Below are 17916 nucleotides of genomic sequence, written 5' to 3'. Positions count from 1 at the left end.
ACGAGCTGTTTTTGCCTGGTTTTAGGCTGCAGAATGCTTGTGGGGGGAGGAGTGAAAAGGCAAAAAAATCAGGCAAAAACGGCCCATTTTTCACTTTCCCCGCCTCCACAAGATAGAGCAAGAGAGAGGGAGAAAGAGAGAGCGAGAGAGAGACAGAAAGAGGAGGGAGGAAGAGAAGGAAAGAGGAAAAGAAAAAGAAAAAGGGAGAGAGAAGGAGAAAGGGAGAGCGAGAGAGAGGGAGAGAAACAAAGAGAGACAGAGAGAAAGAGAGAGAAAAAAGAAAATGAGGGAGAGAGAGAAGGAAAGAGAGAGAAAGAGATAGAGACCGAGGGAGATTTCTCAAGCTCCTTGGGGCTGAGAAGAATTGCTACAAAACTAAGTTTCCTGAAGTGGACCACTAGACTCCTAAACAACTGAAAAAACAATCTAGTAAAAAGAAAAGGCAACCAAAAGAGCAACATGCAAACAAAAACAAATAAAACACCCCCAGGAGCAAAACAAATTAAAGTTTAATTTGTGTGTTGTTCAATGGACTGTTAAATTGGTCATGCCCACCCAGTCACATGACCTAGCCACGCACACCTATTCGCATGACCCCCTAGCCATGCCCTCCCAGCTGATCCAGCCCCCCAACAGTCTGAGGGACCGTGAATTGGCCCCCTGTTTAAAAAGTTTGAGGACCCCTGACATAAATATTCTCCAGGACAATCTGAGCTCAACCTGATTCTTCATGTCTCTCAATGATGTGCCACTGCTTCTCAGTGCAACAGCATACCTCCAATCCATCACATTCTGTTAACAATTATTAACAAAATGATCCTTTTGAAATAAATCAAATACTCTATAGTTACTCTACAGTCAGGTCCAGAAATATTGGGGCATCGACACAATTCTAACATCTTTGACTCTATACACCACCACAATGGAGTTGGAATGAAACAAATACAATGTGCTTTAACTGCAGACTGTCAGCTTTCATTTGAGGGTATGTACATCCAACTCAGGTGAACGGTGTAGGACTTACAGCAGTTTGCATATGTGCCTCCCACTTGTTAAGGGACCAAAGGTAATGGGACAGAATACTAATCATAAATCAAACTGTCCCTTCTTAATATTTGGTTGCAAATCCTTTGCAGTCAATACAGCCTGAAGTCTGGAACGCATAGACATCACCAGACGCTGGGTTTCATCCCTGGTGATGCTCTGCCAGGCCTCTATTGCAACTGTCTTCAGTTCCTGCTTGTTCTTGGGGCATTTTCTCTTCAGTTTTGTCTTCAGCAAGTGAAATGCATGCTCAATGGGATTCAGGTCAGGTGATTGACTTGGCCATTGCATAACATTCCACTTCTGTCCCTTCAAAAACTCTTTGGTTGCTTTTGCAGTATGCTTTGGGTCATTGTCCATCTGCACTGTGAAGCGCCGTCCAATGAGTTCTGCAGCATTTGGCTGAATGTGAGCAGATAATATTGCCCGAAACACTTCAGAATTCATCCTGCTGCTTTTGTCAGCAGTCACATCATCAATAAATACAAGAGAACCAGTTCCATTGGCAGCCATACATGCCCACGCCATGACACTACCACCACCATGCTTCACTGATGAGGTGGCATGCTTAGGATCATGAGCAGTTCCTTTCCTTCTCCATACTCTTCCCATCACTCTGGTACAAGTTGATTTTGGTCTCATCTGTCCATAGGATCTTGTTCCAGAACTGTGAAGGCTTTGTTAGATGTTGTTTGGCAAACTCTAATCTGGCCTTCCTGTTTTTGAGGCTCACCAATGGTTTACATCTTGTGGTGAACCCTCTGTATTCGCTCTGGTGAAGTCTTCTCTTGATTGTTGACTTTGACACACATGGAGAGTGTTCTTGATCTGGCCAACTGTTGTGAAGGGTGTTTTCTTCGCCAGGGAAAGAACTCTTTGATTATCCACCACAGTTGTTTTCCGTGGTTTCCCGGGTCTTTTGGTGTTGCTGAGCTCACCGGTGCGTTCCTTCTTTTTGAGAATGTTCCAAACAGTTGGTTTGGCCACGCCTAATGTTCTTGCTATCTCTCTGATGAGTTTGTTTTGTTTCTTCAGCCTAATGATGGCTTGCTTCACTGATAGTGACAGCTCTTTGGATCTCATATTGAGTGTTGACAGCAACAGATTCCAAATGCAAATAGCACACTTGAAATGAACTCTGGGCCTTTTATCTGCACATTGTAATTGGGGTAATGAGGAAATATCACACACCTGGCCATGGAACAGCTGAGAAGCCAATTGTCCCATTACCTTTGGTCCCTTAACAAGTGGGAGGCACATATGCAAACTCCTGTAAATCCTACACCGTTCACCTGAATTGGATGTACATACTCTCAAATGAAAGCTGACAGTCTGCAGTTAAAGCATATTGTGTTTGTTTCATTCCAACTCCATTGTGGTGGTGTATAGAGTCAAAGATGTTAGAATTGTGTCAATGTCCCAATATTTCTGGACCTGACTGTATATTATCTATTCTCTGCATCATTTGAAGCCAAACTCAATTAACAACTACGAAGAATGGAAAAATTACATTTTCTGGTGCCTTCAGGTTTCATTATTTTTTAATCTGTTCCTCCAAGCCAGATCCTTCATAAACCATATTTTTCATAGCCCAATTCAAAAGTACAGATTTAATGCACACATCATTCCAATTTTTAAATGGAACCCATTTGAAACTATTGTCCCAATTTAGATGATTTTTGCCTGCAAGAACAATCCATTTACAGTAGCACATCCATTAATTTTTAGTGCCTTCAAGTTACGGAACCGCAACGATTTTCTCTAGAATCCATTTATTGCAAATCGGAGATCACATCCCATGCACAATCACGAATTTGAAGATTATTTGCGCAAACCTTGTGCTAAAACACGGAACCGAGTTTTTTATGCCAAACCCTGCTAGAGATGGCAATGCAGTGCAGTGCTTGTAATTGTAATTGCCCCCGGACTTATTGCTAGCTTAACTATGGTTTACTCAACCACCGTTTCCTGAATTCATAAGACACTGAACCCTACTATTCATAAGCGAGCCTAAAAGGTTGACGGCAAGTGACAATAGTTTGTGCTCCGCCACCTCCTTCAAGCGCAGTCCAAGCGGCTTAGGACTGACGCAAACGCCTCCCACTCCCCGCTCCCTTCTCGGTTTATGCGCTTCGTTCGAAACTGCCAAGAGGCGGCGGGAAGCGAAGCCACATGGTATTTGCTTACAATCATTTCCGGGATGTGGGCGCCGGCCTGGTCCCGACAGGCTACAGAGCTTCAACATTGTGGTTCCGGGTTCCTGGAGATCACGGGGCCGCAGCGGCTGTTTTTCGTAAATCGCCGCCGCCTCCGCGTTCGCTTCCGCTGTCTGCCAGAAACCCCTCCTGAGAGCAGACGGAGGTGAAGTTGTAGGGGGGCTTCTCTGGATGGTTGGACCAAGTTCGTGCGACTCTCGGTGCTATTGCCTAGTTCTGAGGACGCGTAATGCATCATTCGCAATCCTAATCCTAAGTATTTACGAGCACCGTCTTCCTGATTGAAACGGCGACGGGTGTGCAAATAAACCCCAGAGTCTCTGGTTGCGAGGGAAAAAAAGTCTGGGTTGGGGTCTGGGGTGGGGAGAGGGAGATCGCACAAGCGCCTACTGTCATCCGGAGCCTTTAGAGACGCCCCGTGTGAAATGAATTCGCCGCGTTTGCCACGACCGCACTGATATTTGCCATGTAGCTTGTTATCGAAGAGAGAAATTACAGTCATAGTTTCTCCTATTATAAATAAAGGATAGATATAATCGACTTTTCCATGGATTCCCTGCATTGGGGATAATTTTTTTTTTCCCTTTAAAAGAAAAGAAAGGAAAAACGGCGGAATTCATAATACCTAAAAGAGATTTATTACATTATAAACGGGTTGTCATTTGCTATTCAGAAAAATATTTGGTGCTTGCTTTGCTTGCATATATTGGGGTTTGCTGCATCATTTTGTGCCTTCACGTGACACAGTGAAGCATAATGACATATACAGACTGGGTTTCTACACTGTTCAACTAAAATTGGTTAATTTATTGTTTAGTGAATTTTCTGATTTCAATCAGCAATCTCCTGACAAAATCGTAATTTTTGTATAATGTGTCTTTATTTTATTTAATGTTTAACTGAACATTTCTATAGGCGATTCTTCATAAAATGTAATACAAAATGTTCATAAAGTAGCATATATACTGATTGATTGATTAATCGATTGACTGATTAATGAATGTTTTAATTAATTTTAATTAATTAAATTAATTAATGAAATTAATGAATTAAGTTAACACTTAATGAATGTTGCATCTCTGGAGCCTTTATGTCTTAGCCCTTAAGGAATAGGCTTAGGGTTCTTAGTTTGCTATGATAGATTGATATGGCTGTTGGAGGTACCTGGCATCGAAATAAGTTCCCAGAACTCAATTCATTAATGTGATTGATTAGTTTATGGTTTGATCTCATGTAATTTCAACCACTTTTGTTTTGTGAACTTAACAAATTACAGTAGTAACAAAACCATTGTGAGATAAAACATGTTAAGTATAGACAGCCAATGTACATCTGGTAAAAGTTGTAGAGTTAATCTATAAGTATTTGGCTTATGTGCAGTATAACTTCCCAAAATTGGGACTGAAGTGTATATTAAGGGCCATTTAATTTGTGCTACTGTGAATTTTTATAAATTCTGTATTAAAGATTCATGCCAAATTGCCTTATGCCGTATGCATATTGCCTTATGCAATACGAAGCCACTTTTCAGAAGCCTTCTCCTTAAATTGCATATTTTATTATGATAGCAGATTTATCCTATAAAGAAGCCTATGAAGTTGATTATCAATTCGAAGAATTATATTACATGTGCATATGTGTAACTGGGTTACTTCATTAATCCAGTTTTTGAGTTCTCAGGACACACTAAATTGTAAATTAATCAAATTGTGTATGTATAGCCTAAAATGTAATTGGTTAGCTTCTGATTTACTGTACTATGAAAAGATAGTCATAAATTTAAAGCAGCGTGGAGTGAGGACCACAAGCAAGTGCATTGATGGTCTGTTAGAATGATTAGTGTGGTTACATAAGAATTTGATGCTTCCTACAAGTGTTATGTTGAAACTGCCTTTTAAGGAAGCTCTGCAGATCATAATTCAGTAACAGAGTGTATTGGTATTAGAAATGGGCAGTGGAAGTTAACAGGTCATTTTCATTTCTTTAGGAAAAATAATATTTGCAACTGTGTGATTATATGATTTATATAATGTCTCACAGATATGGATGACCACCATGAAACAAAAGATGAGATGCGGTGTGCAACATCACAAGAGAAAACAAAAGTCAGAGGTAAGAATGATTGTTGTCCTTGTAACAGTACTGTCAATAAATATATTAGAATTTTAACAAGCTAAACACTACAGATGGAACTTTTAGTATTATTATTTTTAAAAAAAAAACCTGCCAAATTTGATAATTTCCCATTTTCTATTTTCAAACCTCTGGCATTCAAACATAAGCTTAATTTATTTTAAATGTAAAACTGATTGTAAGATGAAGTAATATTGATGTTTGCCAGACAATTATTGTCTGGAAGTACTTGTCTTGCTGAAGCTAACTTGGTCTGGTTCAGATAAGGTAGTAATATTGCTTTTACTATTGGCGTTACTGTTTTCCTTTTATTTGTTTTAATGTTTTTTAAAATTGATTTTTTTATTTTTAAATATACATCAGTATCAATACATGAACAGTGGAGCCCATGGGTATAATTCATTTTTATACAAACATCAAAAATGATAATTGTAATAATTTTCATATTAATCAAACTTGTATAATCCTAGAATTGATATACATGATTTTTAAGGCAATTATTCAATATTTCAATATTCCATTTTAATGCCAATTGTGATATAAATGTACATGGTAATACCATCTTTCACCCTCTAGTCTTTCCCATCAAATTGTTACTTATATTCTATTATATAAAAAGAAGGGGGGAGAAATTATCTGCTAATATTTTCCCTAAATCAGGTCACTATTACTAATCCTAATATATAAAGGTGTGTATTCTTATTTGTTTTAATGTTTTAATTCACCATGTGTTGCCTATAATTAATGAGTGATTAAAGTGTAATAACATATTTTTAAAAAATTAGGATCTAGATATATTGTATATCAATCACTATTCTTTGCTTGTATTCTAAATGAGAAAAGGCAGACTATACTAAATAGATCAATGTATTTATTTGTTTATTTTTTATTTAACTATTACTTTATGTTTCAGTCATTCAATACTAAAGATAGCTGTCAACCATTTAAAGGAGAATCTAACACTAATGCTACTCAATATGTAAAAAGGGAAACCCTACTCAGTAATCCTGTTCTTTTTGTTTCCTTAGAGGAAAGTAAAAGGAAACGGAAGCGAAGCAGAAGCAGATCCTCCTCCATCTCTTCCTCTACATCTTCTAATTCTTCTACATCCTCGTCTTCAAGGTCTTCTTCCAGATCTTCTGCCTCACAAAGCAGAAGCAGTTCAAATAGCAGAGGTAGGAATATTTTGCTACAGTTATGAAATTCATTTTGTAGATGCTGCCTTTAGATGTTATATAGCCAATAACAATTATTGACCTAGCAGGAGTAAATATAGGTGGTCCTTCATAAATGTCTATTCATTTAACCACTGATGGAAATTACGATGGTACTGAAAACATGAATTTATGACTGTTCTTCAAAGTCCTGGCAGCGCCCCCCACGGCCATATTGCAGCGCACCCCACGGCCATATTTGAGGCCCACTTGCATTTACAGTCACCCGTCTTGCTGTTGCCACACATACACACATCCCTAACTGACCGTCATCTTTGCTTGCCACTCCTCTGCTGGGTTCACCACCTTGGCTACGCACAGAGTAGACACTGTGAAAATATCCTACAGAGTTGTAGCTCAGAGCCACACTCAGGCGAGTGTGCATTGTACACAACTAAGAACTGGGATCTTCCTGCTAGTGCAAAAGAAGGCGAGCATGATAGAAAGTTCTGGCCAGCACACAAAGCCAAGAAAAGAAAAAAGGACTAGCAAACATGTGAAAGAAGGCAGCAGAAAAGAAGGCTCAGCTGGTAGTGCTACACGGTGTGGCAATCACAACAGCAGGCAAGACAGCAGCATGAAGCCAGACAGCCAAAAGGGAAGAGTTCGGGGCAAGATAGGTGGGTGAAGGGAGTTGCAGTAGTTCTTTACTTTCTTCCAAGAATGGCTTGGATCCAGGTGGGCCCTCGCCTAATGACCGTGTGGGATTCACTCAGTGACATCAACTGAGATTGCTAGAATTGCTGTGCTTAGCCATATAGTCGTGATATTTCACTTAATGACCATTCACTTAGTCTTGGAATTGCCTGTCCCAATTAAGATGGCTAAGTGAGGACTACCTGTAATGGGTTTTTCACAAATATATTCAGCAATAGACATTAAAAATGAATTTGCCAATATATTGAAGTGTACTGGTAAGTACTGTACAGAAAATCAAGTAATGTGGTGAGTTTGTAATTCATCAGGCATTGCTGCTAACAGTGACCATTTATTTCAAATGGACTTTAGGGAGAAATATCACCTAACCCAGGGGTCTCCATCCTGTGATCCACAGCCCACTACAAGGCTGTGGGCTAATCGCCATGGGGCTGCATGAGGACATGGCACACTGGCGTGAGCGTTGTAACAGAGACTCATGACCCCTCGTGCAAGCCTCATCACAGGTGCTTGCCCCATTCACACGAGCATTGCCATGAACATCATGGGCACTCATGCGTGCATGCACTTGTCCCTCCCACAAAATCATTCCCTCTTTCCCCGTTCCCCTGCTCTGGGCCATCAACCCAGGAAGGTGGGGGAACTCTGACCTAACCCTCAGTGACATAAGCAGCATTTTCCAAGATTATACCCTTGGGCATCAATAATCCAATCCATTACCCTAAGATACTAATTACTTTTAATTGGGTGAAACAGTTTCAATAAATCCTTATGAGAGTGAATTTCATAATAATATGTCGTTCTTTAGCTAATTGGAATGACAGAGTTGGGGAATATCTGTATATGCAGCCCACTCCTTCACATATCACAGAATATAGCAAAATTATTGTTGTTGTTGTTTTAATTTACATCATGTCTCCCCTTCAGGAGTTTGGGGCAATGTGCATAATACTTCCTTCAGTAATTCTTTACCATAAGAAGAAACCTATGAGGTAGGGTAAACTTAAAAATAATGGCTGGATAAATTTCAGCAATTAAGTTTCTATAGCTGAGTAAGGATTTGAATCTGGATCTCCCCACTCCTGGCCCAACGTACTAATCATTATGTTACTTTATGTAAAGTTTTCATTTTCTTTCCGTATTTTCTGGAAAGGAAACATACACATAAACATACGGATGTTACAGACCTCAAGCAAAAAAATCGATATAAATAGAAGACCAAATTATGTTAATCACTGATCATACATTAACCAGATTTGTTCTAAACAAATCATCCTTTTGTAAATTATCCAAGATAATAAAAAGTAAATAAAAATTGTGTGGCAAGCACCTATGTATTAATATCCAAATAATAAATTCCTGAAATTTTTGCATCTCAATTTTAGTGACAAAAATCTATTTAATGTTGTTCAAGCCTTAATATGCATTTGTTATATTTTTAATGCTTAGATTCTTCAAAAGTAAAAGCTAAGAAGAGAAAAAAGGAAAAACACAACAAAAAGGTAAAACTAAAATTCCTAAAAGTATTAAGTAAAAATACAGCAGTGAAATGAACAGTACTGTCATGTGCATATGATTCACATTATAAAGGAAAGGCTGTTACGTCCCTATTAATTATATCAAAATTATTGTTTTTACTTTGCACTCAAGTATTAATCATGCTGCTTTGGAGCAACTCCCCCTTAACAGATATTGGCAACATGAATGGGGCAGGCTTATTTTTTTCTCTCTCTCAGTTTTCCCGAATAGCTGTGATCATCATTTTGAGCCCCGGTGGCACAGTGGTTAGAATCCATTATTGCAGGCTAACACTGTCCACTGCCAGGAGTTCAATCCTGACTGTTTCAAGATTGATTCAGCCTTCCATCCTTCCAAGGTCGGTAAAATGAGGACTCAGATTGTTGGGGGCAACCCGCTGTCTCTGTAAACCACTTAGAGAGTACTGTAAAAGCACTATAAAGCAGTACATAAGTCTAAGTGCTATTGCTACTGCTATAGCTATTGGCCTTATAATGATTATTATAAGTGATGTACTTGCATAACCAAATTCATGGGAACAGAATCTCAGTATTCAGTCAGTATCCCAATTATGTTGACTGAAGGTATTCCCATATATGAGTTGCATGCCTTTTGTAATAAGCATCTAGCATTGACCGTGTACTTGACAATGCCTCTAGAAAAGAGTTTCTTGATACAATGTATCATGAGAGACAAAGGAAGTTCCATTTGTTATGAATATCATAAAAAGGTTAACTTTAATCCCTAGGTCACAGTTAAAAGAGTTTGTCTAGGAAGATGTTGAGCACCAAACTCTTCATATTATTATTTCTTATAGACTGAAAGATTTAAGAACTCCATTCCCCCAGTTAATTTTTTTTGGGGTGGGGTTAAATTTGTATTATTTTTGTTCAGAAGGTAAAGGTAACATGCATATTGTTCTCTTCTATTTTTTTTTCCCATAACAACAATCCTGTGAAGGTTGGGCTGAGTGGTTCAAAGCCACTTACCCTTTGTTCTTTCTCATTTTGGAACAAATCACAAATGCCAGAAGGAGCCTGGGAACAATATCAAGGGACTGCAAGAAACTAGGCAGGAAAGCAAATGATATTTCCATCAATAAATTCAACTAAAGGTTCTAGCCTAAAGAAAGAATGAAAGATTCTAGAAGTGAACTGCTAGCTTGAAGAACATTGTCATCATACAAATGTGAACCATCTACAGGAAGGCCTGCACCTTGCAGAGAATGGGAAGAATGGAAGAGAGGTTTAATTTAAACTTGGAGGAGGGAGGTCTAAGGGAAGATATGATACTTGAAGACTGTCACAGGAAGGAGAATGTGAATTTAATCTTCTTAGTGCCCGAAGGTAGGTCAAGAATCAGTGAGTGGAAGTTTTACTGGTTTGGAATAAATATTTTGGATATTTTTGAAGATTCAAACTGGAAATAAGGAGGAATTTCCTGATCACCTGACTCCCAGAATCCAGGAGTGCTCTATCCCTCGAGGTTTTCAAAGAAAGGTTGGACAGCTATTTATCTGGAATAGTCTGAGGATTCCTAGCCTAGGCTATAGGTTGAACAAGAAGACTTCCAAGCAGTGGTGAAATGTAAAATTTGTTACTACCGGTTCTGTGGGCATGGCTTGGGGGGGGAGGGTGTGTTAATATGACTGAGTGGGCGTGGCCAACTTTTTTTTTTTAAACTTTTAAAACCATTTTTTTCTACAACCTCTTCAGCTGAAGAGGTTGTAAAAAATGCTTTTAAAAGCCTCTGATGATCCCAGCTGACTTGCCTGATCGGCAGAGGCTTTTCTTTTTTTTTTTAAGCCTCTGACCATCCCAGCTGACTTGCCTGATCGGCAGAGGCTTTTCTTTTTTTTTAAAGCCTCTGACCATCCCAGCTGACTTGCCTGATCAGCAGAGACTTTTCTTTTTTTTTAAAGCCTCTGACCATCCCAGCTGACTTGCCTGATCGGCAGAGGCTTTTCTTTTTTTTTTAAAGCCTCTGACGATCTCAGCTGAGTTGCCTGATCAGCAGAGGCTTTGTTTTTACTTTTAAAAGCATTTTTTCAGCCAAAGAGGTTGTAGAAAAAATGCTTTTAAAAATAAAATAAAAAGCCTCTGATGATTGCACGGCTCAGCTGGGCGTAGGGGTGGGGAGGGATTTTTGTTACCAGGTCTCCGAACCACCCGCCGCCATCGTTAGCGGATCGGGCGATCCAGTCCGAACCGGGAGCATTTCACCACTGCTTCCAAGGTAACTGCCAAATATTTGATAAATCATCTAGTGTGCCCTTTGAGTATCAATTTGAATCACCCTGGGACCTGTCCTTCACCTTAACCACTATACCCTACGCTGCCTTGATAGAATGAGAAAATTGATTTATTAATTCATATAATAACTCTAGAACCATGATGGTGAATCTATGCCACGAGTGCCAGAAGTGGCACGCAGAGCCATATCTCCGGGCATGCCAGCCGTCACCCAGTGCTCAGCTGGTCTTCGTATGCATGGGAGTGCCAGAAACTGGAAGAGCAGCTCCCCTGTGCACATGCACACACCAGCCAGCTGGTCTTTGCATGCGTGGGAGCTCCAGAAGAGCAGCTTTCGGTCGAGCATGCCCATGCCAGCCAGCTGATCTTTGCGCGGACGTGTGCATTGGAAATCGGAAGACCAGGTGGCCGGTGTGATGAGCACACCGGGGAGCTAAGCTTCTGGTTTCCATGGCTACCCTGCCCGTGTGTTGGGAAGCTGCTCTTCCTGTTTCTGGCACTCCCACCCATGCACATCAGGGAGCTGCTCTTGTGGTTTCTAGCACACGCAAGTGTGCGCGTGCACTCCCATTTTGGCACTCAGTACCAAAAACGTTCGCCGCCACTGCTCTAAAACTTATGTGAATATGTTTGAGTTTTCCATGGTCCCTTTCTAATATAAACTTTATATTAACAATATTATTCTCATAGTCAAGTTGCCCTTTTTTCTTTAATTGAGGAAAAGATCTAAATTGATGCAAGCTGGTGATAGGCACTTAGATTTTGGGCCAGGGTAATTGTCAGGTTCCTCCCCACCCAAGTCCTGATGTGCTGCTTCATCATGGCAGGATGTTCCTGAATTTTGAGCCACAAACATTGGGTTCTACTGCAAGGAGTACAGTAGGGTCACTCAAGGCCTGAAAGGCTGCCCAGGTAAAGAAGCAAACACCTATATTGAGGAGCAGCAATATAAAAAAAAAATGCTAGAGGCAGATTATCACTTTCATGACAATGGTAAAGAAATCAATTCATACAGCATAGGAGAAGGCAGTGGAAAACCACTCCTGTATTTTTACCAAGAATACCAAATGGATAAGCAATGATATTCTCTATGGAAGTAAAAGTTGGACTTTGAAGAAGCAGAATTCAAAGAGTATTAGTGCTAGTGTTTGAGAAGACTACTGAAAATATGGACAACCAAAAGAAAGCAAACAGATTATTGAAGAAATCAACCCAGAGTTCCCACTCAAGGCACAGATGAAAAGGCTCAGATTATCCTATGTCAGAGACAGTATGCAGAGACCCATTTCTCTGGAGAAGACTCTGATGCTGGGAAAAGTCGAAGGAAAGAGAAGAGTGCCACCAGCAGCAAGGTGGATGGACTCAGTTGAGTGACAAGGGATGCCATGTTTGAAGAGCTGAAGGGCCAGGTTAGGGACAGATTGTCAAGGAGAAAAATCTATACTGTATGTGGTTGCAAAGAGTAAAAAAATGACACATAATCAAATTTTCAAGTATCTGGTTTTTTTTTTTTATTAGAAAAGGAAAAAAGAGAAGATGAAAAGAAAGAAAGAAAAGAAGAGAAAGAAAGAGAAATCAAGTCCTGTACAGCTTTCTAAAGTAAGTGCAAAAACTGAATGCTAAGTCTGTGTTTTTCATCTTCTCAGAATTAGACAGTCTGTGAAAAGTGAATGGAATGACTTTGATTAACTCTTTTCTGTAATTTTCAGATTGTATTTTACTATTATGCTACTTCATGGTTATCTTTTCTTATTTTGTTTCCTTATATTTTCTTTTCTGGCATATTTCTCCAATAATCAAGGATGGCATATTTGAATCTCCAACTCATCCTCCTTTAGCTTTCAAAACTAATTAGCAGTTTAGGAAGTTAGACTTAATCAGTAATGATTGACGCAAAGTCCTAAACATACCACCAGTGTGTCAGCAATAAACCAGATTAACACCAGGAAGTCAAGAGTATAATGTCACTTGATATTAGCTTTGAGCTAATGATTTTAATTTTTATTCCAGTTAAAGTTAAATTAATAATTCTATCTAGTCTATGGAAATGATTTATGGCTAATTAAATATATATACGATAAAAGTACTTCAGCACTTAGTATTTAGATGATGGGAGTAAAATTAACAAATTCGGGAGATACTAAGTTTCCTATCTCTATCCTGGACTACGCTAAGATCCCTTGTTTTTTCCTATCATTTGAATATGGTTTTGGAAAGTTCCAATTCTGTGATCACTGAGAGAGCTGGACCATCTATGTTATAGATCAAATTAACTCTTTTTGAGGAAGGAGAGAGATCTGCTTTTGGAGTGGGAGATCTGATGATAGAATAACCTTCTAAGATCCTATCGAAATCTGAAATATTTGCCTCTGAAACATTTGCCTCTGTTATATTGCCTCTGGAATGAGCTGCCCCCAGAGATTCGTAGGATTCCCGACCTGCGTACCTTTCGCCGTGCCCTAAAAACATTACTATTACAACAAGCAGGGCTGGCCTAAATAATAATAATAATATTTTTACTATTTTAATGGGTTGTTTTATTAGAATTTTCGGCCAATTGATTTAATTGTTTTAAATTGTTTTTAATTTTTATATTGTCGTGGTTTTATTTCAGGCTGTACACCGCCCTGAGTCCTTGGGAGAAGGGCGGTATAGAAATTTAATAAAATAAAATTAAAATAAAATAAATAATGAAACTTGGGAAAGCAAAAAGGTGAAGAATGAAAAGGTTCAAGATTACCCTTGTCAACCCTTGTGTTTTGTCCAAAAGTGTGTGTGTGTGAAATTAAGACTACCAATGGAATATAGGTAGTTCTCTTTGCATCAAACAACCCTGAAAACTTCATAGGTATATCCAAGTGTTGTTGGTTTTTTTGGCAACAATATTGAAGTAATTTACCATTATTTCTTTTCGACTTATTTATTAATATCATAATTTTTGTACCACCGAATTTCATACATTTTGTCATACATACAAACATTTGTCCAGGCTTTAACCCTAGTGTTTCCTCATTTTACCCACCCAAGAACTAACCAGATGAGGCTTGGGGATTTACATCAACCAAAGTGAATAAGTTCAAGTTCTTCATTTTTTTTCCAGTGATGCAAAAAGAGAGAGAGAGAGAGAGAGAGAGAAAGAGAAAGAGTTAAAATGCTGCTCTTTCTCCTTTTTCTTTTTCCTGCTGTTGGGAGCCATCATTGCTTTGCCTAAGGCAGTTTTTCTATGTTCAGATAGAATTAGTCTACCAAACAACTTAATTTATTTGTGAGTAGAAGTCATTATTTTTATTGGATTAATTTACATGCCAGAAGGCTTTCTTAATGGTGGCAGTATTTGCTAGCACTGTGTGTTTCAGTATATGGAGCTAATAGGACATCCATGTCAACTTAATGAACATGCAGGTTGGGACTCTGGCATTATCCAACCCAAAGAAAATAGAGGGGGGAAGCTAAAATATACTTTTTAGTAGATCGTGGCTTTGTGTTACTGTTTCGTTCTTTCAAGAAAAGTCATGGTCCTATAAATACCATTACTTTGGCTAACTACGCCACAGATATATATATAGATAAATATAGAGATGATAGATTAGAGATAGATAGGTAGATAGATAGATAGATAGATAGATAGATAGATAGATAGATAGATAGATAGAGACAGACAGACAGACAGACAGACAGACAGACAGACATAGATAGATGAGAGAGAGAGAGAGAGAGAGAGAGAGAGAGAGAGAGAGAGAGAGAGAGAGAGAGAGAGAGAGAGAGAGACCATCCTTACTGCTTAATATGCTTTACTTTCCATTTCTCAAATTTATTTGAAATTTGCTTAAGGTCAAGCAACTAAACAACAAAAATAGCAGGCCGATCCTGTTCCTATGAGGAAAAAAAATTCTCTTTCCTCTTTTTTAAGTTGTTTCCTTGGGAACAGTATTCCTTCGTTTGGGGAACATAGGGTAGCTTTGGTTTCTTGTTCTTTTAATCAAGTTTTATTCAGCACAAATTCACACTTCCTTGTGATTGTTGTGATACTAAAACGGGAAATATAATTTATAAGTCCTTACTGATGTAATTTAAAATGTACATTTTATTTATAGACCACAATATTGTATTGTTTTAGTATCTCAAAGATAAAAAGAAGAATCATAACTACAGTATGATCACAGGAAAGAAAATTAAGATGAAAATAAAGAAGAGTAAAAAGGATAAAGAGGTATTTCTGAATATGAAAAACATATTTCACATCAATATGTTTAATGTTTAAAAATTTTAAACATGTAAAAATGTTTAAAAATTTTAAACATGTAAAAATGTTTAAAAATGGTGTTACCTGCATTTATAATACATTAGCATTTAGGGTGTTCAGTAATTCAGTAATTATCCTGAAATATAGATAATTTCTTATATGTATTTCTTATATGTTCCATCTAATATGTTCGAACTTCAACACGTTTAAATTTGGAAATTAATGACCTCTGAAAAATAAAGATCAGTCCTATGTAATAGGCTACTTCAAAAATAGGCTAGAATATATATGCTTATAAATTAAAACAACTATTTCTAACCTTCAGACACACACACACATTTACAAAATGTTGATGCCACTGAAATTTGAAGGGCAAATCAAAAAATATCAGGAAAGGCAGCAACACAAGTCCATTACTTATTACTGAAATATTTAGTTATGAGCAGCGAGATACGAAATGCGATTTGTAAATCTCCTGTTGGAACAAAATAAAGGAACACAACTGAAATGAGAAAACTAGTCTTTTCAAGGTCATATCATGGAATTGGTCAACTTTAGCTACATTAATCTTATGTCCTTTCTTAATTGTTTGGCTTGTGACCCATCATACCTATTTTATTACCTTAGATTATTACAAATTGCAAGAAATATTTATTTAGAATATCTCTTACCCTCTTTAACTATGCAGTTCCCACAGTTGTTCCTCCCTCTCATATATAGCTATAAGTGCTGACTGCTGTCCTTGTGACCAAAAGAAAGCTAGAGGGGGCAAGGAAAAGGGTACTTTAACTCTCTTGCTGCTGAAACTCCACATGAAAAGAATTGAACAGACCTACAGAAGTTCTGCCAGGATTGTCTGGAGAGCTTATTATATTGTGTCTATAGAAGCTTCCCCCAGAGGAACTCCCTGCCTTCCAGAGTAGCATTTCTTGTCATTATTCTGTGCAGAATGGAGGTGTGTTTTTTTTTCAGAAGAAAAGGTAGCGAATAGTCATTCTCCTTTCCTTCCCTTCCTATGGGGAGGGGGAGGGGGAAAGGGGCAGGGAGGCTCTTGTTCAAGAGTCAAGGAGCGCCCTCTGTTGAAAATGCCGTATGGCCCACAGAAGTATGTGGAATAAGAGAAACTAGTCCTTGGCACAAGTTCAGTTTCCCTCTCCTTTGTTAGGAGATGAGATAAAATATATTAAATATCCCAGAATTCATTTATTAAATATATGGTGGTTGTATATCATTTCCAGTTTTTAATCTGCAACATTATGTAAAACAATTTTAGGAATACTAATTTGCCCTTGAACGATTGAGGGCAAAAGAAGAAGGGGACGGCAGAGAATGAGGTGGCTGGATGGAGTCACTGAAGTAGTCGCCGTGAGCTTAAATGGTCTCAGGGGATGGTAGAGGACAGGAAGGCCTGGAGGAAAGTTGTCCATGGGGTCGCGATGGGTCAGACACAACTTCGCAACTAACAACAACAATTTGCCCTTGCTACCCTAGATGCAGAGTTATAGTATCTATTAAAATTTCTTAACTTGATTTATTCCTTCCTTAAAAGTTACTTATGTACCTATGAATAACTGGGCAGCAGAATAATTGGAAAATAGTTAATGGGGGTACAATTTATTGGGAATAGTCTTTGAAAATGATCTGCAAAATGTATTTTTGATCACTTAAAATTAGGTTTTTAATGACTGCTTTTTTTTTTCCAGCGAGATCGGAACCGAGCAGAACTTCTTGATTTCTTGAACTCTACTTTTTAGTGAAAAAGCTGTTAAATGAGGACCAATAAGTCTGTCAGCTTATTCAGTCATCTTGCTCCTTAAAGCACCAAATACAAGCTCAGGGTGAAGCATGAAAGAACATCTTGATGCATGAGGAGTTGAAATTGTCCCACTATGAAGATAATTGACAACTCCTTTAAAAAGGGCAAAATAATTGGTGACATTTTATCAACAAAGAGCCATATTGATGTTGAAAAGAACCTAGCCAAACTTGGACAAAGGCATAATCATTCATTAAAGTGAAAGGATGTGTTGGAATTTCGGCCTACTGTGAATATCCAAATTGCATGCAGAATGCAACTTTACCATCTGTTGTCCTTGGTCATTTTTCTGATTAAAGCCAAATAATAGCAGAGAAGTTCTTAAAGAAGAATCAGACCCATGTATATAGATATTTTTAGTATTGAGAATATTTGCAAACAGCAAAATACCTCTTTCTGAGTAGTGTACATTCTCTAAAGCATTGAGTAGATTTTTAAAAATCATTTTCTTTTGTAAAGTGTTTTCCTTTTAAAGTTAGTAAAAAAAACACTATAATTTCAGTTTATTTAATGAGGTGCTAGGCATTTCATTTAAAAACTCTGGCGTGGTACAACAATTAAATGAACATTATGAAATTAGCTTACTGCCCACTGCTGCTTGGTTCTGTTCTTATTTTGGGTATGATGATCATTGATCAGTATTGTGCCCTTCAGAGAGGCATGTATCAAAGTCCACATTATGAAAATCTCAGTGGGCTACCAATTTCAGTAATGGTATCACTAACAAAGTGCTCAAAAGACTGGTTATGGTATATAACCTCACAGTGTGTGAAGTTTCATTTTGTGAGAAAAATCCAATAAAACGTACTGCTTCTGATATAAA

The 17916-nt window shown here is 38.1% G+C and overlaps 1 protein-coding gene and 1 long non-coding RNA gene across 5 annotated transcripts in view; one reads left to right on the top strand and one right to left on the bottom strand.

Moving 5' to 3' along the window:
• The window catches only part of LOC117671677 (uncharacterized), an 11494-nt gene extending 8135 nt beyond the window's left edge, over positions 1–3359 (bottom strand). The window contains exon 1 of the long non-coding RNA XR_004592972.3: positions 3232–3359. This is a non-coding gene — a long non-coding RNA (uncharacterized LOC117671677). The remainder of the gene's footprint in view (positions 1–3231) is intronic.
• Positions 3266–17916, top strand: LOC117671676 (uncharacterized). 4 transcript variants are annotated; one of them, XM_034427760.3, is made up of 7 exons: positions 3266–3405; positions 5301–5372; positions 6422–6568; positions 8714–8766; positions 12553–12633; positions 15152–15244; positions 16981–17916. In XM_034427760.3, exons 2-7 carry the CDS (start codon positions 5303–5305, stop codon positions 17029–17031), a joined length of 495 nt encoding a protein of 164 aa, XP_034283651.1. In that variant the 5' UTR covers positions 3266–3405; positions 5301–5302; the 3' UTR covers positions 17032–17916. The 4 variants fall into 4 exon arrangements, with proteins under 4 accessions (XP_034283651.1, XP_087739328.1, XP_034283649.1 ...); XM_087883202.1 differs by having other exon boundaries at positions 3297–3417; XM_034427758.3 differs by having other exon boundaries at positions 3299–3444.

This window comes from Pantherophis guttatus, chromosome 1, assembly GCF_059756535.1.
Source record: "Pantherophis guttatus breed Tessera chromosome 1, ASM5975653v1, whole genome shotgun sequence".
Taxonomy (NCBI): domain Eukaryota; kingdom Metazoa; phylum Chordata; class Lepidosauria; order Squamata; family Colubridae; genus Pantherophis; species Pantherophis guttatus.
Note: the sequence above shows the minus strand (reverse complement) of the source record. Positions and strands in the feature narration are given on the sequence as shown.

Bases quoted from the DNA above. Each gene is read 5' to 3' on its own strand.
- LOC117671676 (XM_034427757.3), top strand. From the start codon at position 3,432: ATGGTTGGACCAAGTTCGTGCGACTCTCGGTGCTATTGCCTAGTTCTG. The intron at 6,569-8,713 runs GTAGGAATATTT...TTTAATGCTTAG, and splicing joins AAGCAGTTCAAATAGCAGAG to ATTCTTCAAAAGTAAAAGCT. The intron at 8,767-12,552 runs GTAAAACTAAAA...TTTTTTTATTAG, and splicing joins AGGAAAAACACAACAAAAAG to AAAAGGAAAAAAGAGAAGAT.